Source organism: Danio rerio, chromosome 3, assembly GCF_049306965.1.
Source record: "Danio rerio strain Tuebingen ecotype United States chromosome 3, GRCz12tu, whole genome shotgun sequence".
Lineage (NCBI taxonomy): Eukaryota > Metazoa > Chordata > Actinopteri > Cypriniformes > Danionidae > Danio > Danio rerio.
The window spans coordinates 23,383,104-23,407,118 of NC_133178.1; the positions used below are offsets into that span (position 1 = coordinate 23,383,104).

The window sequence follows — 24,015 nt, forward strand, 5'->3', positions numbered from 1 at the left end:
ACTGACGTGTCTGTCTTTTACCCGTTTATTAAAGACTGCAAATGGATCTCTCGACAAGTTCTGAGTCATCATTACAACTGAAGTCTTTTGACACAATCTATTATATTACAATTACATTGCATTACAATGTATTGAACACACGTCTAACACTTACTGCCTATCTTCACTCTTATCAAAATTATATCTGTGGCACTAGCTTAACTAAGGTCTGTAGACTGTAGAAATGAATTGTAAACTGGGACTGTCGTACGTTATCTGTGACAGCAATTTAACTGTAATATCACGTTGAGGTATGGAACGCATAATTTTTTTCTAATGTCAATTTCTAGAAAAGAAGTATAACATGTCAAGGTATAATAAGGGTAGATGTGAGAATATAATGTTTATTTTAAAATGTGTTTTATTTAAATCTAAAAATAAATTAATAAATTAACAATTACCTGGACAAGGCTATTATATTCTTCTTTTTTTTGTGAATATTTTCTCATCTTTTGTTTTTGTAATTTTACTTTCACTCAACCATGCAAACCAGGAAGCAGCTTCAGATGTGTGTGATGTGTTCAATAGTGAGAAACTCATCCACTTCCCGCTCTTCAAAAAATGCAGATAATACAGCGGCCTCATTCATGAAATGACTCTTCAGCCCTTTCTGGAATCTGCTCGACTCCGTGAGAACAGCAGAAACAACAATCACAACCAACCGGGTGAAGAAGGATGAAGAAAAAAAGCTGCAAGAAATCACGCCAGATCAGGTCGTCCTCCATCTGCAGCTCCAAGAGAAAGAAACAAGCTAAAAGCAAAAACTGCCTCCGTGAGTTTGAAGCATTTTTACACAAAAATAAGGCAAACCAGTACTGAATCAAGTAAGAAATGTTCGTTTGGTGTGATTTTGGGAAGTCTCCTCAATCTAACTGATATGGTTCGACATATTTCAGAATCGTCTTCAAGTCAATCCCGACTTCCTGTTACGTGTGGATATAAAGAGGGGTTACTGGATTTGAAGAAATATTATAAAAGTAGGTGCATAAACATTTCTAGGTATAGGAAACTTAAAGACTTTAGAAATATAAAGGGCTACAGTGCATGTTGTCGAAGTGATTTTGTCTCAAGATCAAAATTCTGTCCTTAGGGCAAAAGTGCATCTTAAGTGAAGACCGCTGGTTTACGCCCACTGAGTTTGAGAGGTTTGGGAGAAAGGAGAAAAACAAAAAGTGGAGGACCAGCATCCTTTGCAAAGGGATTACACTCCAGAAACTCATAGAGGTGCAAAAGTCCGGTTTTAATATACTTTTAGTACATAAGAAACACACTAAAGTGCATTTTAAAAAGTGCATGTTCATTTGGAAACAATATTTTTATGACACTTTTTTTTATTTCTTTGTCTTTCCTAATTTGAGTTTTCTCTCTACAGGATGGATTTCTTTTACCTAAAACCTTTATGAAAGGCAGGATTCATGGTGAAAAGGTTTGGCTATTGTTTTGGCTGCATTTGAGTGTTTTTCTAGTTATGAAGTTTAAGATTGTCTAAGATGTTTTTCAAACATTTTCCTTTTGTGTTCTGCAGCAGAAGAAAAGGCCAGAGGTTTTGCAGCAGCAGGGTGCGTAGATTAAAACCAAAAATATTTGTTTAAATAAAATCCTAACCTTACATGATTGTCACGTTAGCTTCCAGGGGTGTAACGGATCACAGTTTATCCGTATGGATCACAATTCACGGTTCTGAATGCACATGACCCATGGATTAATAACTATTTTGAACTTGTACGTTAAGCCAACATTTATAACAAATGCAGAGAGATTGCCTCCCGTGTCATTCAAATCATGTGAATGCATTTCGGCTTCCCTGTAAATAATGATGACGGAAAAAAGTTGTGGGACATACCTAAACGCTTTTTTAGGTTATTAATTAAAAGTGTTTTCTGTTAGAGTTTGTTTAGCCTACATTTATGCATTCAGTGTAAAGCTGCACATATAAGCATTAAAATATCGTGATCTATATTCAAACCTGCAAAACATGAATGATAAATGATAATGATTTGCATGTTTATTAATCCTTTGAAGCACTGCATTCAAATCCACGTTTCATCGAGAGAAATTCAGTTTTTACACTTTTTCAGTTAGTTACAAACAATTAAATAACACAGAAGAAATGGGAGAACAGTTTATAGTTCAGCTATAAACCCTGATGTTCATGGTAAAGATTAAAATCTCAGTTTAATTGAACATGACGTTGGCGAAAACAATTACATTATGTAACCAACAACCATCAAAATTATGTCACTGAATGGGTTTTCATAAGTGATCCACCTACAATGAAACATTAAGTTTTATCTGTGAATTGTTGAATGATTAAATAAAAATAAATATGATATGTTGTACAAGTTGTTAGACTTTTATATTTAGCACTGTCAGCAACAGTGACCAAGATCATATTCTCTATTGAATACTTTTCTTTTTTCAGCTGATTCTTTCTTAATGTTTATTTTTTATTAAAATTACAGGTTCTAAGTTCTCTTCGTTAAAACCAATGGGCTTTGCAGTAATATTTTTGTATAAATGAAAAGCAAATATTTGTCTCCTCTTTTTTTGCTCATTCGAAAAATGGTCCGATCTGTGACTCAAAAATAATAGTGTGATCCGAACCGTGAGATTTGTTATCCATTACACCATTATTAGCTTCACATATTGAAATGTCAAAGAATGTGCTCACGTTGCTTTTCCTCCCCACATAAATGATACAAAAATGTTTGTATGTCATGTTTGTTCCGAGATATTCCATAATGCTAATGTGTGTTTATTTTCTGTAAATCTATTGTCATCCTTTAGATTAAAGGGATAGTTTACGCAAACCCTTTATTGTGTTACAAACCTGTTTGAGTTTCTTTTTTTTATTGAACACTAAAGATATTTTAAAGATGGCTGGAAACCTGGAACCATTGACTTTCATAGTATTTGTTTTTCCTACTGTGGAGATCAGTGGTCACCAGTTTTTAGCTTTTTACAAAATATCTTCTTCAGAAAAAAGAAACTTATAAAGGTCTTGGACTTGAGGAAGAGTAAATAATGAGTAATTTTTTAATTATGGCGACTATTATATTTTGTTCTTGTTTTTAAGTAGTGTTAGAATCAGCTGAGAAGAGTAATGGCAGTCAAGGAGAGGATGACGATGATATTGACATGACCAAGTTCGAAGGTGCGACATTACCTGTGGCCTGCGGTTCAAACTCTGGTGTCCTACACAAGTGCCGCTTTGCTGGAGGTGCGTAAGTGAGAATGGGAACTTTTGCTGGAGGAGTGCTTTTATAATAATTAGTATGAAATATGATTATGTTGTCTTTGCTTGACGTTACATAAACATGAACTGTTTTCCCTCATACATTTTCACTCAGTTTTGCCTTTATCTCAGAGCGTTGTGGGAGATGCATAAGAACAGAGAACTCCTGGTTGACGCCTGAGGGTTTCATCAAATTGAACAAGCCAGATGGAATATGGAGGAAAGACATTGTTTCCAATGGAGTTCCTCTCGGAAGACTTATAAAGGTAAAACAAGCAAAAAAAAATGAGTCAGTAATATTAAACTTAGACAATATTTACATAATTTAAATAACCATAGAGCAACTGTCAATGATCTGTCAATGAATCCATTTTTTATTATACAAACTTTTAGTATTAGCTGTGCAGGTTAAAATCAAATTATTCATGCATGTGCTGTGTTTATATGGCCACTTTCAGGTTTAATATTCCTATATTCACTGTAAAAAAATGGTGGGAAAACATAAAGGAATTAAGTTAACTTATTAGTTTTTGCAAATTTAAGTGGATTGAACATAAAACAATTAAGTTGTCCCATAAACAATCAAGAATTGTGTTGTTTCAGCTCATTTCAAATAAGTTGTTTGCACAAACAGCAACCAATTTGTATTGAGTGTTCTATAAGTTGGCATTTCAACAATACATCCCACATGAAAAAATACTATAGAAACTTATATTGAATACTATAGTGTTTTTGAACTATTCTATAGTAGTAAAGTAGTACTTTAATTTGTTTTTGGTAATTCTATAGTTGCTTCGGTAATACAACAAGTGTAGTAATATAAACACATTAGCCAAAACTGTATGTTTTTTTTAGCTTAATGTACTTCAATACAATTGTTTACTGTAGTAAATGTAAAGTACACTACAGCATTTATTATCAGCTTAGTAAGCCATCTTTAACAAAGTGTTGTAAATAATATATACAGTATTATACACTACACTATAGTGTGGTTCAAAAACTCTAGTAATTACTACTATTATTTTATCTTGTGGTACGAGACAGGCAGTGAATTTCGATGGCCATAAAATAGCAATGTTTTGTTTTCATATTTGTTTTGTGTGTAATACCAGCAGATGCTAAATTGAATGTTTAAACACACATTGGGCATAATGGCTCATTTCATAACTGTGAACTGCGTGTATATATTAAATAACAAATAAGCTAGTTATAAATTAAGTCAGATGAAGAAGAACCGGAGTCAGATATTCAAATAAATAGATAAAGTTTACTGAGGATAGCTTCCAGTTTTATCAGCAGAAGCCAGTTTTAACACTCGCAATGAGTGCCTAGGCCGCTCTGCTTACAATCAAAAATCAATAACAATTATACTCTCAAGACCAGAAAGGGTGCGATTTAGGTGACAGGTTCCGATTGGTTCAAACAAAGATAGATAGTTCTAAATATGTACGTTAATGCGGGGTCGTATCTGAATCCAGATAGGGATGCCGACTAGAGGCCTGGTTCAAGTCGCCCGTAGACAATGAAGAGCTGGTCTCAGACCTGTAGAACTCGCCCTTCAGATGCATATACGCATGCAAGAGACACAATCTGTTATAAAAACCCAAGGTTGTTTCTTGGTACTCTCAGCTGTCTTATCAAACTAGTTCAAAACTGGTATGAACAGCATTCAGACTGCTATATTCTTACTACACAAAGTCTATCTTAAATTAAAAAAATCACTTTTTAAACTGAATATACACATAATTACAATAATATCAAGATCACTTTAGACAGTATTAACACATTTATACAAAGAGGAAAACAGTTGTTATTTATCATCCAGCCCTTCAGATCCACTTGAGCTCTCCATGACCTCTGACCTAATTTGGTGACTCCTGAAAATAGAGTTACAATCTCTATTTTTTCTCTATTGAGAGACAGGCAAACTCACTGAACATTCTTACATTAAGCAATGTGTTAACTTTACTCATTCTTTAAATAATCATTAATAAAGTAATGAGAAAAAGGATAAATATTGATCAATGCTGGGACGAATTGGAAGGCAGGAATCCGAATCCATCAAAGTATTTTCATAAATAGTATTTTATAGTTTGGTTTATTTTTCTAATTGGGAATTCATATTGTGTGTAGATAATGCCTTCACTTGTAAAGACTGTCAAGACAGATTAATTTGTTGCTCATTTATTTTAATTAAACAATATTATGGGGATACTGCTTACCAGTGCAGTTTTTCTCTTTCCTGCTCTTACTTACAAATGTGTGAATAAATGTGTAAGAAATAAAGACATATTAACTGTCATTTTAATGTGATCGTTTGATTTCTCGTTGTTGTTTTTTTCATCTGAACACATTTAACTCTGTCATAACTGCAATATTTAATCTCCTCATTAACATTTATAGCATATTTGACTGTATGGGCTGCTTCTTGCTATACTTCGTGACAAAAAAAGAATATTGAATATTGTTCTCTAGTCATGATGGAACTTGCAGGCAAATCGTATTAAATTGTACGAATGACATTGTATGAATTAACCACTAAATCAAAAAATTACGAATTGCTGTGAGGTTGTGTTGCAGCGTACACAATTTAAATAGCATGAAGAGCAAAGAATGCACTCAAAAACGTAATTTAATCATAGCACCCATTATGAATAACTAACTGAAATAAACGTATTATGTGTTTTATGAACATATGTTTGTAGATCAAACATGATTTTAACATGTTCCTCTAATTTCTTTGCAACTTATTATTAGATCAAAGATGTACTGTAGCTAGATGCACTCACATACATTGCGTTAGAAGTCACCATTGTGGTGATCTGTGTTTGCTTTACATGGGATTTTTTACCCTTTATTTATCATGTTTTTCTCTGGCTGTGATAATTGCGTCACTGGTATATTCTGCAATGAATAGGTGTTTTTAAATGAATTGTTATTCAATGAGAATGTTGTAATGTTCGGTTTTATTTCACTTGAATGTAGGGGAGCATGGGGCACAAAGTAACACAGGGTAAAATGTAACACAGAGTTTGAAGGTATTTGCTTGGTTAACCATGGCATGCTTCCGAGGTTTTCAACACAGTGTCGGCAGATGTCTTCCTGCCATTTATTGAAAAACTTTGGCGAAATTTGGATGAAAATCACAGGAGAAACCTTTTTTGCAGCATAAAAGTGTTTTTATTATACTCAATATTTTTTCTATTTAAAAGAAATCTGTGAAAGTATGTGTGCAAAACCTTATATTGTTGTGATTACTGTCTTCTAGGTTAAAAGATAAAACATTTTGAAAGATGTAAAAAACAGTTACTGCTAGCCAGTTTTAGGGAGAACATGACACCCCGGGGTTAGTTGTAACAGGGTGTTACAATTAAGCCACACATTATTAGACGCCAGTTAAACTAACAAAACAATTCTTGAATTTTGAGTGTGATGTTGGAAACTTTTTATATAAAAATGTTTTTAAATGGATTTAAAAAAAATATATTATTAATGCAAATAAATGCATTGTATTATAATGGATAGTAATGCAAATAAATCCAAATGTGTTTATCCAGTAAATAAGTAAACATACTGTGCTATGAAGAATAAAAAAATAATTAAGTTGAGTACTGAAATTTAGCTACTATTTAAAGTAAACTGAATTTAAATTAATTGTGTGGAATCTGTTACAACTAACCCTCTGTCTGTTACAACATAACAGGCACAGAAACAATAAGTCAGGCGATCATACTTTCAGTGCTCATTTGTAGGAGAGGCTTGTGTGTTACTGGTAAAAAAAAAAAATAGGGTTTGTCTAACCTAGGGGTGTCCAACCTCAGTCCTGGAGGGCCGGTGTCCTGCAGATTTTAGCTCCAACTTACTTCAACACACTTGCAGGGATGTTTCTAGAAAGCCTAATAAGAGCTTGATTGCTAACTCAGGTGTGTCTGATTGGGGTTGGAACTAAACTTTGCAGGACACCGGCCCTCCAGGACCAAGTTTGGACACCCCTGGTCTAACCCCATTACTTTGTTCATTATTTGACCACAACCAAAAAGTGTTACTTTGTGCCTCGCTCTCCACTATTGCCACTATTGATCTTTAAACATTCTTATTGTTTATTCAATCCTATTCAGTTTATTCAGTTTGTCGCCACCTGTTAGTGTAATGACGTAATCTGCCATTGAAAATCAAAAGTCATTGAAAATTCTAGAGTGATTTTACTGTCTAAACAACATGTTTTTGCATACTTTCAGAAAAAGGTTTTGGAACTACATACAATCAACTGTGACTGTGAGATCTGCCAAGAACTGGATCAGCACCTCGTAAGACATCTCAGCTCGCTGATATTGTAATGTTTTCTTAAATGTGCTATTTTATTTCATTATGAACTCTTTTCTCTACAGAATGATGATGTGTGTTTTGTGTGCAACTCTGAGGGAAATCTGGTGTGTTGTGATGAATGTCCACGAGCGTTTCATCACCACTGTCACCTACCAGCTGTGCCTGAAGATTCATCTGGGTAGGAGAGAGAAAACCTGCTGCTTTAGAAAAGCTAGATTGATTTGACTGTTTGTTTAATATCGTATGCTTTTGTGTGTAAAAGCAAGTGGAGCTGCATAATTTGTGTGCTGAAGAATATGAAAGGTTCCAGTCAAAAGAACCAACAGGATATTATGAGCAGTCCAGTTTCTCAGTACACACAGGTACAATTGATGCAAAACTTACTATGGAAGTCAAAGTGGTCCAAATCAGATTTATGCATTTAAATTCCACTCAAGAAGCATTTCTTAAACCCTTATTACAGTATATTTGATTGTCTTTGTGTTTTGTCCTGCAGCACTGCCAGTGTCTGCTGTTACACCTGCTGCGTGAGTGCATGACTGACCCCTGCACCAATGTAAATGTCTCTGTGCTGTTTTACATCATTTAAAGCTCATATTTGTGTTGAACATGCATGTAACGTCTGCACTGCGGGTCTGCAGATTCCCGGAGGCAGTGAGAACATTTGTGGTCCCATGATGCTGGGCAGAGTCAAACAGAATTTGGAGAATAATAATTGTCCGACGGTGCAAGTGTTTGTCTCAGATATTGAATATGTCTTCCACCACTGCACCTCCAAAAGGGTGAGTTTTGCTCAGATTTGCAAATAAAACTAATCAGATTGCATGTCTTAATTCCATAATTCCTTAATTCCATTTCTCTCTTCTGTAGGATAATGACTTCAGCAGAATGATGTCTAGACTCATGGAGCTGCTTGAAACCATCTTTAAACCTTAACGTTTGTGTGTTTTGTACAGAAATTACAGGGGGAATAAAGAGCAATATGTATGCATCATATATTTTAATTGCTGTTCATCAAACTCGAAATTTAAAAACTTAAGAAAAAAAATATATATTTTAAAATAATATTTAATTTTATAAATTTTTGTAATATATTTTAGACATTTTTTTGTCAAGAACAATGTTATGATTTTAGTGTTTGCATTATGACAAAACTGAGTTTGGAATAGTATTTATCACCACCACCATCATTATCATCATCATATTCTTCTCTTATAATTAAGATTATTTTACTTTAAGTTACAATTTAGACAATACAGCTTTGTATCTTAAAGACTGTAAAATATTTTAATGTTGTTTCTGCTGTTGCAATATGGCAAAAGAAATAACATACTGTGTTTCCAGACCATTTATAATCTTCTTTGTATTCTTTTAGATTATGATACATATTTGTATTTAATAAAAACATTTGTAATATGAATATTCTTTGGATAAACAGTACAGTACTAATTAAATAATCATATAGAGAAATAAACAACCCTCCATTACAGTTTCTAAAAACAATACATGTCAAAATTGATTGACTTCAAGCTGTTAAAATAATGCAGATCCTTTATCATCATACTTTATGAATTACAATCACTCTCAATTGCTAATGATTTTGTTTTCTCGGCAGTTTGTTTGTTCCAGCAGATCTCTCTTGATTTGAAATAAAAGCAGTTTGGTTTTACCAACCCACCATGTAATGTCAGTGCTGTAAAACGTGAGGATGTATCTACATACATCCTGTCAGCAGCTGAAAAAAGTAAACAACGTTGGTTCATGGTTTCATTTCACTTACGTAGTCTACTGTAGGTTTCATTTTTCCCTCAGCGTCTTTGTGAGGCAACTAGGCTAAGTTTCGTTTTTCCTCAGGATATCATCGGACGGTATGCGTTTGTTGTTATCAATTGTCTTTTTAGTTTACGATGCTTGTAATGATATTGTCAAAGAATGCTTCTTTTATATATATGTGATGAATTTTTAACCGGTGCAGGGCTAAGATTTACATTCAAACTTAACGCATAATATTTGCATAACTGACGCGTTTTGATTTGAAATCACAGTCCATCTTTTGTAGCCTACAAGCTAACAGCACAGCTCATAGCAAATACAAAACAAATATACTAAATATACAAATATATAATTTATTTATTATTCAAAATGATACACACTTTAAGAACTGTAGCCTATAGTAAACCATGGTTTTATTGTGTTAAATTGTTTTAACGCATTAATCACCATTTGTGTACAAATTTTTTTATAATTCGTTTATTTACTTGGACATAACAATTTTAAAGCCATGCACTGTAAGTATTTAAAATTTATTAAAGTGAAGATATGTATGAAATTATATGTTTTACATGTTTATTCATACGTTAACTATTTTCTTTATGGCCAGCGTCAGGCAATCAGTGTAAATGCTGTCTGTTTTGCATCAGTATGGATTATTATAATTATGACCAGGGATGTCAAATTAATCTCAGCCCATCCCTTTGCTGAATGTGACCATGTGATAACACATTCATGCTAAGATTATCACAGTGAATGTGTTGTTTTGTTATTTGAGTTATTTTTTATACCCAATTAGAGGAAAGCTTGGTTTACTACCCTAATTGTGTTTTGTTGTTTTATCTTTGCAGCAGCCATTTAGATTGCATTTTTCTAATGCAGATTTTACAGAACTCTACAGAAAAGATGTTCAAGTGTTTAGATATTTTAAAATCAGCACCTATTTTAAAAATGAACTGACGGTGGGTTACAAACCACCTGTATAGTTTACAGTTTTGTTGTTGTTTTTGTTGTCTGAAGAGTGCACTATAATCTTTATTTACACAATGTACTTCTTGAGCCCAAATAAATAGCTCAATTATGCTGGAAAATCATGATTTGTTGCATTTATTACTTGTTTTTTTTAGGTAACTGGTTGCAAGCAATTTATTTGGGCTGAAAAAACAAACAAACAAAAAATCTAATTTGTTTGTTTAAATTCAGCCTATATAAATTCAGTAAATAATGAGTTTGCGTGTGCGTGCGTGCGTGTGAACTATACTATAAGATTCTGCCTATTATTTTACAATTTTATGTGTAATTGTTTGCAATGTGTGCGTAAGAACAAAAAAATATTGTTTCATGACTATTTTCATATTTAATTATGGAATAATTTTGGTTCAATGTGGTACTTATTTCTTGTACATTACGTCAGCATCCATTTTTAAGCATAATCAAGTCCATCTACTCTTTGTAGATCACTGGGGTTGAGAACTGTTACAATATTAAGTTAACAGTTTAAGAAAGCCAAAGCACCAGGTCTGCTGTACTTAATACATAAGGCCTTAAATATTTTGGGTGTTTTTTTAAATTATTATTTGTTTGCTCTGCGGATGCACGACGGTTAGAACTGTTGCCTCACAGCAAGAAGGTTGCTAATTTGAGTCCCGGCTGGGTCAGTATGCATTTCTGTGTTCAATTTGCATGTTCTTTCCGTGCTGGCGTGGGTTTCCTCTGAGTGCTCCGCTTTCCCCCACAAGTCCAAACACATGTGCTATAGGGGAATTAAATTGGCTGTTGTTTATGTGTGTGAATGTAAGAGGGTAAAGGTGTTTCCCAATGCTGGGTTGCAGCTGGAAGGGCATTCGCTGTGTAAAACATATGCTGGATAAGTTGGTGGTTCATTCCGCTGACCCCTGATGAATAAAGGGACTAAGCTGAAGGAAATTGAATGAATGAATGTTTGCTCTGCTAGACATACTTAATATTGCCAGAAGAGGTCAGCATAGCATGCAAATTATTTGTAAACCGAATAGGTTGACTAGTTGAATTACAAGACTTAAGAATATGCTAGTTTAATTGTTTTAAATCATCTTGAGACTGTTGTAAAAGCACTAGCACATAATTGTAAGTGGGGTTTAAGTAAACTTGTGTACTAAAATAGGCTATGTTAAATGTTACGTTTAACAATACATTTGTGTGCAGGTCTAAATCTTGTGGAACACATCAGAGAGAGCGAGCGAGAGAGAAAGAGAACCCGCCAGAGGTTGGAGAAATGCATGGCTTGTTTTTTCCTCTCCTTGCTAATATGTGGGTGTGGTGAGGGTAAACACTTTGATTGAAGTGAAACTACATGATTTCATGGGAATATTCGATGCTGTAAGGCAAAGAAACGTGTACATTTTATCATAATATCCAGTTAATAGCCTAATGGTTTGAACACATTATTGATTTTAAGCCTTATGTCTACAAACATTTGTTAAAATGTGTCTTGATTTAAAATGAACCTGCAGCCCTACATTGAAAAACTGTTTTTTGTGGTTGAGAGTTAAGATGCTCACTGGCTTGAGGAGCCTACTTTTGTTTTACTACTAATGTAATGTAAACCGTTTCCCCCCTGCAAAATAGAAAGGAAAAGCAGGGTTTCTAGATTTGCAACGATCAACAATGCAAGCTAAACAATTTTCATAATATTTTGTGAACTCTACTGAAGTACTAAAATGCTGAATCATCACAGGTTTGTCCTTTATTATTAGGCCTACTGCAAATGATTAAAGCTAATTTTATTTTATATATAGTAAGCCTGCAATGCAGCAAAATGCAGAGGGTTTTTATTTTTTACACCATCCGGGGTGCGGAATCAAATTCCATTTAAACAAAACTCCTCCAGCAGTTCATACTCACATCCAATATCTCTCATTTGTCATGGGAACTTGCATGAAATTTCATTCCTGAATGAAAGTGAAAGTGCCAAACTGCAGTTAAAGTCGACAAATTAAATATGTAACACCCAAAATACATGAAACCCTGGTGGAAATGTGGTAAACGTATGTTAATGTGTACAATTATGTTTAGGATTGCTAAACTCTTATGGAAATACTGAATCACTAAATAAAAGATTTACCCGTATCAGTATGACTAAACTTGTAAAGCAGTTTTGCATTTATATGTTCTCTCATAGTCAATGTCAAGGTGTTGAGGAAACTGGATTTGGGCACTGAGAAGAGTAATATTTGACATCATGGGTAAGCAAACAAACCCACTGTCAAAATCGATGACTATTAACCACATGCAAAATGTTTGTGACCAAAAGACCAAGGAATTGTTCACACTATAGTTTCTACATTTTTTACTTCTGCAGAAAGTGAAATATATTTTAGTTTGGCTAAAATAAAAAGGTTTTAATTATTATTATTTTTTTTTTAAGTTTTAAGGACGATATTATTAGCCTTTAATTTTTTTTTTCTTCGATTGACTACAGAACAAAACACTGTTATCTAATAACTTGTCTAATTAACCTAGTTAAGCCTTTAAATTGACTTTAAGCTGAATACTGGCATTTTGCAAAATAACCAGTAAAATATGATGTACTGTTATCATGCAAAAAAAAAATTATTAGGTATAAGAAATTTGTTATTAAAACTATTGTTTAAGAATTCGTTGCAAAAATATTCTCACCTTTAAGCAACACTTGGGAAATTATATTCTTAAAATTATATATTTAACTGTATGTCATCCTTCTGTTTGTCTCTCCATCTACTTTACAATAATGTAATGGAAGTACAATGACACAATTATTCATTATTTAATTCATATACGTATATTATTTTTATTCCCTATTATCTCCATCTTAAAAGGGATAGTTCACGCAAAAATTAAAATTCTGTAAATACTTTACTTGAGTATGTTTAAATTTATGGGTCAACTATTTCTTTAACTCTGAAAAATAAACTGATTCTGTTAGCCAATGTACAACCAAATTGACTTTTTTGGGCATATTTTGTAATTTGTGATTCTGAATAGAAAATACAAGTGTTCAAAATATAATTTAAGTGGCGCTTCTGCTACACATACAAGTCTCACTGTATTACTGTATATGAAATGTTTTTTTATGTACATTTGAAGACTGGAATGCTATGATTCATATTGTTTGTTTGTTTTTACATTCATTACCTCATAGGTAATAGTGTGCCTTGGCTGTCAAACAAGTCTAATGAAGGAGAAGATGGTAACACTTGTACGCAGGAACTGGGACAAAGGAAAAGGAAGAGTAGTGAGTCATGCCAAGAGAGTAAGTACAGTTAAACATGTTTGCTGTTGATAAGTTTTCTGTGTGATAACAAATATTATTAAATAGCTGCACATTGTGGAAATACACTTTGTGGAAATATTGAATAAAGTACACTTTAACGACAAATCACTGATTTATTTCTAGCAAAAAGCAAAAAACCAAGAGAAGATACACCATCGTCAAGTAAGTGCAACTAAGCAAAATTATTGTACTTTAAAATATTAATGTGGCTATGTTTGTAATTTATAGTTTGCTAAATGTGTTAAGCTACTGTATGTGTTATGATTTTTTTTAATACAGGTGCATTCCAAATTGCATACTTATGCATTATTCTATGCCATTTTGTTGTATTGTAAGTAGTGCATTCACACAGGAAATTCTAAAAAAAAAATTAAGTGCACTTTAAATACCTGGATGTTGCACGTATTTAACCGGTAAAATGAAGTGTGGAATGTTGGCCATTATTAATTTGGTCATTTATTTCACTAATTTGGCAACTGGCAAACATTATCAGGAAAATGGTTTGAATTTCCACTTAGTAAAAAAAAAAGTTTTCATTTGAGACTAAACTTCATACATATACTATACTGTTGAGTGTGTAAGTGCATAGTGTAAAGTGTGTTATTTGGGACGCAGGTTATGTTTTTAGAAAAAGTCTTTTATTTCTTTCCCTGTTTTGCTATCAATTATAGGCACTGATTATCAATTGGACCAAGAAACGAATGAGGTAATTTTAACACACACAATTGAATTTGAAGTAGAAGTGCTGTGTAGTATACCTTTCCTCTTTTGTGACAATATTTGAGTCTTTAAATTGTCACAAAACCCCCTCTTTTGGTTCAAGTCACCCTCAAGTATACAAGTATACTTGGTTTATTAATTTCGCTTTGATCACAAGACAACTGTTAAGCTCACAATTCTAAAGAACTGTAAACTATTAAAAAAGAATAAATTTATTTATATATATATATTTAAATTTTATTTATTTTTTTTACTAATTCAGCAGGATAAAGACATTCAATCGGGATCAAGAAATCAACCAGATCAACATGAAGACATGGGCAACATCAAACAGAAAAATATCACGCTGCTCCTCAGTAGACTTAATCTCAGGAGTGAACTAAAAGTACAAGATTTCCTGCAGTTAACATCATTGTCGTTGCAGTGGCATGAGCCTTGTGAGGAGAAGAACTTAGTTCAAACCTTCATACAGAGACTTGTGATGATGGACTACAGAGCAAGATACATTGCAATAAAAGAAGAACCGTGTGAGGTGCTCAACACACAAAGGACAACAAGTTTTGATATAAAAGAAAGCAATGCTTTTGAAAAAATTTTTAATAGATCTGCACTCGTTGATGAACCAATGAGGACGCAGCCAATCCACCCAATGGACATTCAGATGGCTGTGTTTCTCAATGCGGACAATTTCCTTCGGCAGCTCATAGTAACAAAACTCTCACAGTGTCAGTATGCTCTTCCTCTGCTTGTGCCTAATCCGTTCACCCAGGAGATTGAATTTCCCCTGTGGACCTTTCGGCAAATCAAGAAGAGCTGGAAGTCACACAATACCAACATCAGCAAATCCAAGACAATCTGCCAGATTGAGACTCCTTTGGTTGTCTTTTTTAGGCTTTCATCAGTTTTCACATCGAAATCTGAATTAGTGAGCAACCTGATCAATGAACGCCATGAAAGTTTCTTTCACAGACACTGCCGTGGAAGCAGCAAGTCCCGTCTGCTGATGGATGGAGTGGTTGAGATTGCCTGGTACTGCCCTTCTGGAGAGAAAACCGATAAATTCACAGACTGCGTAGCCTTCTGTAATCTTCATGGTGATGCACAGGCAAACAAGACACAGCTACAAATTCTGACTGAAGAGTCCTCGGTTAATGTCATGCTTTTGCCAAATCTGGATAGGGCTGACAAAAGTATGGCAATAGTGGAAGAGCTCTACAAGAGCCCAAAACCTCTCATTTGCCTTCTGACTGAAGATGACTCCAGTATTACAGAGATGCAAAAAGGAAAATATAAAATTGGTTTAAAAGACCGAAATAAGTCTGATGTGTCTGAAGAAATCAGAAGAACCATCAACGAGAGTCTCCTAAATACAACATCTACTTTTAAACTCGACAACTTAGTCAGGCACTCTGCAATTAAAGTGGATGAAAATCATGATGAGTGCAGGTATGGGCATACTGAGGCAAAAAAGATGATGAGAGTACTGGAGAGAAAGGAACTGCCCAAAATTAAAGAAACGTTTCTTCCTTGTCAGGGAAAACTGTGGCATGAGTGGTGTCTCAAGAACAAAGAACTACATCGACCTAAAGGGAGCAACATTGAAACACATACTAGCCAAAAACAAACAGAAATGCAACAGATTAGACAGAAGCAGAAAGCTTATGGCATCAGTGCGTTTATGAAGATGTTTACTGAAAAACTAAAGTCTAGAAATACTAAGGAGAAGATGTATTTCCTTAAGTGGCTTGGCATCCTTCTGGATGAGTTCACTTCAGAAGATCTCTGCAAGCTCCATCACGAGTATGATGAAACATGGTCAAAAGTGCTGGATTTGAAAAAGAAACACTATAAAACTGAGCAAATGACAGTACAGCAGACACAACTGGAGAACTTGTCTGAAAACCTGAATGCTGCAACATTTGGTTTGGAGCACATACTAAGAGAGATTGGCCAAATTTATGAATCAGGCATTTCAGTGAAGAAAAATAAAGGATCTGGATGTGAGCTGGATATAAGGTCTTTACCACATTTTGCTGCAGAGCTCATGGTCTCTGGATACCCAATGGAGCTGATGGACGGCGATGCAGCTCATGTTCCTCTGATTTGGGTTCAAGCTGTTTTAGATAAACTTATCAAGCTTCTGGGAGACCAGAGGGTCTTTGTGTTGTCAGTTTTGGGGATTCAGAGCACTGGGAAATCCACCATGCTGAACGCCATGTTTGGACTGCAGTTTGCAGTCAGTGCTGGAAGGTGCACAAGAGGAGCCTTCATGCAGCTGGTCAAGGTTTCTGAAGAACTGAAAAGCCAGTTAAACTTTGACTACATTCTTGTTGTTGATACCGAGGGCCTTCGAGCTCTAGAACTGGCTGGCAGATCAACTAGACATCATGACAATGAAATGGCCACGTTTGTAGTCGGGCTTGGAAATATGACTCTGATCAATATCTTTGGTGAGAATCCAGCTGAGATGCAGGATATCCTTCAGATTGTTGTTCAGGCCTTCTTGAGGATGAAGAAGGTACGACTGAATCCCAGCTGCATGTTCGTGCATCAGAATGTTGGAGACATCACAGCTGGTGACAAGAACATGGTAGGGAAAAGGCGCTTACAGGAGAAACTAGATGAGATGACCCAACTGGCTGCTAAAGAAGAAGTGTGTGATGCAGAATGCTTTGGCGATGTCATTAAATTTGACATCAAAACTGATGTAAGGTATTTTGCCCAGCTCTGGGAGGGAAGCCCACCAATGGCACCACCCAATCCCTGTTATAGTGAAAATGTGCAGGAGCTTAAGAGCAAAATTCTCTTGCATGCTTCAAAATGCAGTGGTGTGACACTAACACAGTTCAAAAATAGAATTGGAGACCTCTGGAATGCTCTTCTGAATGAAAACTTTGTTTTCAGCTTTAAGAATACTTTAGAAATTGCGGTATACAGGAAATTGGAGGAGGAATATGCCAAGTGGACGTGGACTCTCAGAAGTGCCATGCTGGAGGTTGAAGATAACCTACACAACAGAATCAACAACAGGCAACTGCATAAAGTTGAAATTAAAAACTTGGAAAAGAAGATATCGGAGACCTATGAAGAGGTGAAAGTTTCAATAAATCAATACTTTGAAAAACATAAAGAAAAGGAGATGCTGATTCAGTGGAAATCAAAGTTTCAAGAGAAAATCAAGCACCTTCATAGGGATCTTGTGAGAGATACCAAGAGGAGGCTGGAAAACATTGTCTATCAAAGGGAAACTCTGACCAAACTAGACAGGAAGAAAACACTACATGAGAAAAAACTCCTTGAGAAAAGCAAAGAGCTAGCATTCATTCTTAAGAAAAAGGGTCTTGATGAGAATGAGCTGAAGGCAGAGTTTGATTCAGTGTGGGAAAACTGGGTCTCTCAGTTGGCAGTGGATGTTAGACCTCTTGAAGACATTAACATAGAACAGGACATCATTACTATCATATCTGAAATTCACGAAGAAGCACTTGTGCATAGCAGATTAAATAAATCTGAAAGCATTAGCCAACTGACTAACTTCAACAAATACATTAATCCCATCAAAAAAATCTGCAATGTATTTCGCCAGTCTTCATTTGCCCTTCTACCAGAGGAACAGGAGTCCATAACACAACTGGTTCACAGAATTACGTGTGAAACTAGAAACCTGGTGAAGTCAAAATCAGTGGCGAAGATGGGCTACAACACAAGCTACATTCAAGAAATCGCACAGCTCGTAAAAATGAGCGTTGAAAACCATGAGTGCAAAGTGACGAAATACAAATTCAAGAAAGAGTTCACAGTGGATCTGACCATCTTTGCATGCAAACAGGCAGGTGAGCAATTTGCAGAGCTTCATCGGGTGTTTAGAGAGGCTAATGATCCCATAATTTATTTAGAGAAGAAGAAACCAGAATACTACAGCGTCTTCCAGGCATTCTGCCGAGGTGCAACATCGGCTGCTGTATTTGGAGCCTTGATTTGTAGTGAGCTGAAAGAGCCCATTATCCAGAGTGTCTACAACAAGACCGCAAGTGATCTAGCAGGAGAGATGCGGACAAATATTCCAGCGTTCAAAGGCAACAGGTCAAATCTGGAGAAACACATTCTGAAAGCTCTTGCAGAGGAGGAGGACTTTCAAAAGTTTATTCAGTACATACATTTTCCCAGGGAGCAGTTTGAAGGCTTCATCAAATCTCAAGTGAAAGCTTTCATAACGGAGGGAAACTCGTCAGCTGTGGCTATGATTCAAGGCAACATCAGGCACAAGGAGCAATGTGTCATCACAGCTGCAGAAACGGCAACAGCTCAAGTCTTGGGTAAAGCTGGAGATGCAAACATTTGGCTGGAGATTTTCTCAGACTGTCTGAAGGACGAGCTTGAATACAGTAAAGAACATCTGACTGGGGATTGCTGTCAGGACATCACTGACTTTGAACTTCTGGAAGAGGTTGTGAAAAAAGAGCTTCGCCCAATCATAGAAGACTTGAACAGATGCTTTAAACCCTCAAGTGTCAAAATGCGAAAGTTCAGGAAACCACCAGATGAGATTTTGATTGAACATTTCTGCAATTGCTGCTGGGCCCAGTGTCCCTTCTGTAAAGCCATATGTATAAACACAATGGAGGACCATCCTGGGGATCACATTGTCCCTTTTCATCGTAACTGTGGGATAAGAGGGATGATTTACAAAGGGACAACTAATCTTTCCTTGACATTCTGCACATCTTCTGTGGCAAGTGACACACAGCGGTTTTGTCCAGATATTCGAACAAATGAGACAGTTTTGTGGAAGGAATATAGAACTGCAGGTCCCCATTTTGCAAACTGGTGCATCACACCTGATCTGTCAGAGCTGCCTTACTGGAAGTGGTTTGTGTGTCGGTTTCAGGCTCAATTAGAAAAGTGTTACAATTACACTTTCGATGGCTGTAGTGAGATACCAAAGGAATGGAGAACCTACACAAAGGAGCAAGCGCTGGAGAGTCTAGAGAAATACATGTAAGTTTAATCACTGCCTTTAACGTTTAAAGTGTTTTTAGCTTTAACCATTTTTAAAGTATCCAAAAAGACCCAGAATTATTTTCCTCATTCTTTGTGAATGATCTATTTATAATGCCTGTTATTTCATACTAATTGTTACACAGAAATTATTGTGTATTATTTTCCTTTTATGTTCAAGGTTTTTGGTTGTTTTTTGTAGTTCTTGCCTAAACAACTGTAGTTTTTTTATGAACATTTTAATCTTTACCTTCTTAATAGCATTTCAATAAAAAGACACTGCATTATTAACTAAAATCACACAACATTTTGTATTCTGAAAATAAAAAATAGAATTAAACAACATTTTATTTGATTAATGTTTCATGGAGTAATTATTTAAGAGTTCACAGTGTTATATAAATGTAAAATACGAGAACATGTTATATACAGTGCTCGGCGTAATTGAGTACACCCCATTTGGAAAATGAATACTTTTAATCCATTTCTCAGTGAATGTAGGCAATGTATTTTGGTGTATTTAAACAAAACAGATTTATTAAACAGATATATTTATTCAAATAATATTTTAGTCACCAAACATATTTAGAAATTAAAAGCTTCTTGCCAATTAAATTCAAGCAAAGTATTTAAAAAAACTACAAAATTTCAACAAATTTTTTCTTGATTTTTCCTCTTTTTTTTAAAAAAAAAAAAAATTGTATTTAGTATTTTCTAAAACATATAATTTGGGTGTATGTAAATTAGTCATTTGGGAAGGTTGGCATTTTCCGTTTGTACGTATGGGTTGTCAACGTGATGTTGCATTTTCACTGTCAAACATGACAAAAAAGTTAATACAATTAGTATTGTCTTAATTTAAAATGCATGGATAAACATTTTCTAAACTGTCCTATATGGTGTCACTGTCTCAAGCATACTGCTTGTTCATTGAATACAGCTCTTAGAAATGGAAAACAGAAAATTGAAAAATCATTGGTACAGCACTTGATGCATTTTGTCACCGAAAGCCATATTCTCTGGTGTTAAATTCATTCATTCATTCATTTTCTTTTCGGCTTAGTCCCTTTATTAATCTAGAGTCGCCACAGTGGAATGAGCCGCCAACTTATCCAGCATATGTTTTACGCAGCGGATGCCCTTTCAGCTGCAACCCATCACTGGGAAAAATACATTCACAAACACACACACGACGGCCAATTTAGCTTACCACATGTCTTTGAACTGTGGGGGAAACCAGAGAACCTGGAGGAAACCCACACAAACACGGGGAGAACATGTAAAAACTCCACACAGAAATGCCAACTGACCCAGCCAGGACTTTAATCAGCGACCTTCTTGCTGTGAGGCGATTGTGCTACCCTCTGTGCTACCATGCAGCCTTAGGTGTAACACTATACTAATTTCAAATCCGCAAATCCACTGAAGAATTAGTTGAAGGACCCCATTTAAGATCATGTAACTAAAGCCCCATGTTAAGCCACCAACATGCTCTTATTAAGTTTGTTTCAAAACGTTTTCACATATTAATTTTTTTTGGAACCACTACATACACTTTTGGCATGACACCCCACTTATTGAATACTGCCGGCAAGTCACGGTGAAAATCATCATGATTTCATATCAAATATATAGCACTTAATGAAGATAAGTGTCCGACAATAAAGAAAATCACTCTCATGCATGCTATTTGTATATTATTAAGAGTTGTGTTTCATAATTTTTGCTGTCACACTATATAAGACATATTTAAGTTACAATTCAGTGAAAAAATAAAATAAAAATACAGTGAAAAAATAAAGTTAATGATCCTTTATATTGTCTTAAACGTCAGACTTAAAACTACATATACACTGTAAAACCCAAAGAGTTAAGGTAACTCAGACCATTTAAGCAAACCGATTGCAACAAACTAAGTTCAAAAGCTAATCCTAATGAGTACTGTGAACTTACTACATATGAGCAAACTAAGCAATTTGAGCACTGCAAAAGCCAATAAATGAAGAAAAATCAAACCAACTGAGTTCTGTAAAACTCAATAAGTTAAGGCAACTCCAACCGTTTGAGGAAACCGATTGCTACAAACTATTTGTGTTAAAAACTAATCTATATGAGTACTGTGAACTTCCTCCATTTAAGCTGAAGTAATGAAATATTCAATTAACTCATTACCTTCAACACTACGATCAAAACTCTTTTCAAATAAGTAGAATTAACTTTTAGTCAATTTTGAGCAACCACACTCATTTCATTTGATAAAGTTGACTGTTGGGTTTTACTGTGTATTTATTAATTTTGTTGTAAAAAAAATGGTGTTTTACTAAAAAACCCAAACACTTTTAATTCCTATTTCTCAACGACCCATGTAGAGATCATGACAGTAAAAGGTTTTTATTAACATGATTAATAAAATATCTACTTTTAACCCTTTCAAGGCAGGCGTTGCTGATTTGCAACAGTTAAAAACATAGATTTTGCCTGTTTCTAAAATTTTATTTGAGCCTGAAAGGGTTAACCTGCAATCAGTCAGACCTGAAAAATGCATTTGGTAAATAAAGATTATTGCACACAGAGAGTTACATTATCTTCATTAATCACAGGAAAGTTCTGAAAAACTGTTGAGTTATTGAATGATCTACGATTTTGTTACAGATGCAGGGGTTCTGGAGAGATTTAATGTCATAGATCTGCTTTTTTGTGGCTTTTCTGCCCGTCTCCGTGCATCTTCCTCTTCCTCCCTCCACAGCTCACACTTTTTCCTCTCTAACTCCCCCTCACCCTCACAATTCTCCTCCAGCTCTCTCAGCTTCCGTGCTATCTCCTCGTGCCTCTCCTCCAGAATCTTCTCTTGTTTTTCGCGTATCTTCTTCTCGGAGGCCGGGTAAAATGACGTAGTGTAGCAGCTTCCGCCGTTGACAGCCACCAAGGTGTCGATCTTCTCCAGAAGTTTGCTGACCTGCTCAAAGCCAGTGTTCTTGTTATTGAAGAACACAAATCCACCGGTGCACGTGCGGATAAAGTCTCTAAGATCCTTGTCCGAGCTGGCGATCACATCATTTGGTGTTTTCCCTTCCAGTCGGTCTCCATGTGTGAACAGAACAATGGTGTAATTCCAAACGCTCTTCCCAAACATGTTTTGGATTAATTTATGCATGTCCTTGTCCTCATTGGTCAAATTCCCCACCGGCAGAACCCGCAGAAACACGTGTGGTCCTGGTTTATACAGAGAGACAGATTTTAAGATCTCCCTGGTCACCTCCTTCTCCATTCGACTGGTTTTATTCAGTCCCGGTGTATCTACTATGACCACGGGTCGGCCGTTGATGTTTCCAGTTGCTCTTTCACAGAACTGCGTGACCCTGCTCAGCTGCATGTCCGTGTTGAAGGCGTTCCACCTTAAAATGGTGTTTCCAGTTGAGCTTTTTCCAGATCCTCTTGCTCCCACTAACATGATGCGCAGTTCATCTGCTTCAGCTGGAAGAAGATCATGCACGGTATGTTGAGATTTTAAACTTGGCAGAAAATATTAAAGCAATAGTTAACCCAAATATTTAAATCATTTACTCATCCTCATATCTGTTCAAACCTGTTTACATTTGTTTTTAAGGAATGTAAAGTTTCTCTTTTGTATTCCAAGGAAGAAAGTAAGGTATACAGGGTGGAACATGTCAAGAGCAACAACTTTAATGATAAAAAAGATATACAAACTAATTTAGAGAGGTGCATGTGATATGATTGATCTCAGCTGGTCTCTCATCTGTAATCAGCAATAATGCAATTAGATTGATTCAAACGTACAATAAATGGACCCATTTTGCCTTACTACCTTATCTTCCTTTTGCAAGAATCCCTCCTTCTACCCCATCGCCTCCTTTTACCAGGGGGAGCTCTCGAGACCAACCTGATCTCCAAACCCCTTATATGCTTATTGACTAAGCGGGAGTCCTGGGCTCAATTGTCTCTGAGCTCAGGGTTGACCCTCGGGACAGCATGCCAAACCTTCTAATAGCATCAAGCAATATCTAAGTGTCTTGAATGTATCTAAGAACTCTTGAATGCTCATTTTAACCAGAAACAAAGTCAAACCTTAATAATGCATTTTATAATGTATACTGTAAAAGAACATAAATTATGTTTCAAAAACTAAAAACTTTTGTTTATTTATTTTGTAACTGCCTTGTAATGGAACATCCTAACCAATTTTTAATAGAAATCAGACCCCCTAGTTTTTCACAAATTATTATTATTTTTTTTTTTTGCGATTAAAAATGACTGATTTTGTGGTGGCAATTCCCAGAAATTTTCGAACAATTTTGCGATTTAAAAAAAAAAACAAAAAAAACATCATCAACATAAAGTGTGACCCAATATATATATATATATATATATATATATATATATATATATATATATATATATATATATATATATATATAAATATATATATATATAAATATATATATATATATATATAAATAAAATAAAATATCTTATTAGGTAGCCTACTATGTCTACTACTTTATCAATAAAGCTTTATTTTGGTCTCTTGTCAAAACAAGTTCTAAAACAGATCTAAAATTTTAGGGTTTAAGCTGAAGGAAGGTTGTATAACTCTTATTCCATTATCTTACTTTCT

The 24,015-nt window shown here is 35.1% G+C and overlaps 2 protein-coding genes across 7 annotated transcripts; both read left to right on the top strand.

Moving 5' to 3' along the window:
* Positions 1-543: 543 nt before the first annotated feature.
* sp100.4 (SP110 nuclear antigen, tandem duplicate 4) lies at positions 544-8,949 on the top strand. 4 transcript variants are annotated; one of them, XM_073940687.1, is made up of 13 exons: positions 544-811; positions 936-1,016; positions 1,130-1,263; positions 1,412-1,465; positions 1,565-1,598; positions 3,116-3,259; positions 3,407-3,540; positions 7,513-7,581; positions 7,663-7,778; positions 7,863-7,962; positions 8,097-8,156; positions 8,242-8,382; positions 8,471-8,594. In XM_073940687.1, the coding sequence occupies exons 1-13, from the start codon at positions 715-717 to the stop codon at positions 8,534-8,536; spliced, it is 1,230 nt and encodes a 409-aa protein (XP_073796788.1). In that variant the 5' UTR covers positions 544-714; the 3' UTR covers positions 8,537-8,594. The 4 variants fall into 4 exon arrangements, with proteins under 4 accessions (XP_073796788.1, XP_073796789.1, NP_001017912.2 ...); XM_073940688.1 differs by having other exon boundaries at positions 3,116-3,193; NM_001017912.2 differs by having other exon boundaries at positions 545-811; positions 3,119-3,259; positions 8,471-8,949.
* Positions 8,950-9,225: 276 nt separating this feature from the next.
* On the top strand, positions 9,226-21,059 carry zmp:0000000912. Of its 3 annotated transcripts, none has more exons than XM_073944389.1 (7): positions 9,226-9,468; positions 11,555-11,659; positions 12,531-12,594; positions 13,530-13,640; positions 13,785-13,823; positions 14,333-14,367; positions 14,644-21,059. In XM_073944389.1, the coding sequence occupies exons 3-7, from the start codon at positions 12,591-12,593 to the stop codon at positions 19,381-19,383; spliced, it is 4,929 nt and encodes a 1,642-aa protein (XP_073800490.1). In that variant the 5' UTR covers positions 9,226-9,468; positions 11,555-11,659; positions 12,531-12,590; the 3' UTR covers positions 19,384-21,059. The 3 variants fall into 3 exon arrangements, with proteins under 3 accessions (XP_073800490.1, XP_073800489.1, XP_073800491.1); XM_073944388.1 differs by having other exon boundaries at positions 9,364-9,468; positions 11,555-11,615; XM_073944390.1 differs by lacking the exon at positions 12,531-12,594 and having other exon boundaries at positions 9,393-9,468; positions 11,555-11,615.
* The last annotated feature ends 2,956 nt before the right edge of the window (positions 21,060-24,015 follow it).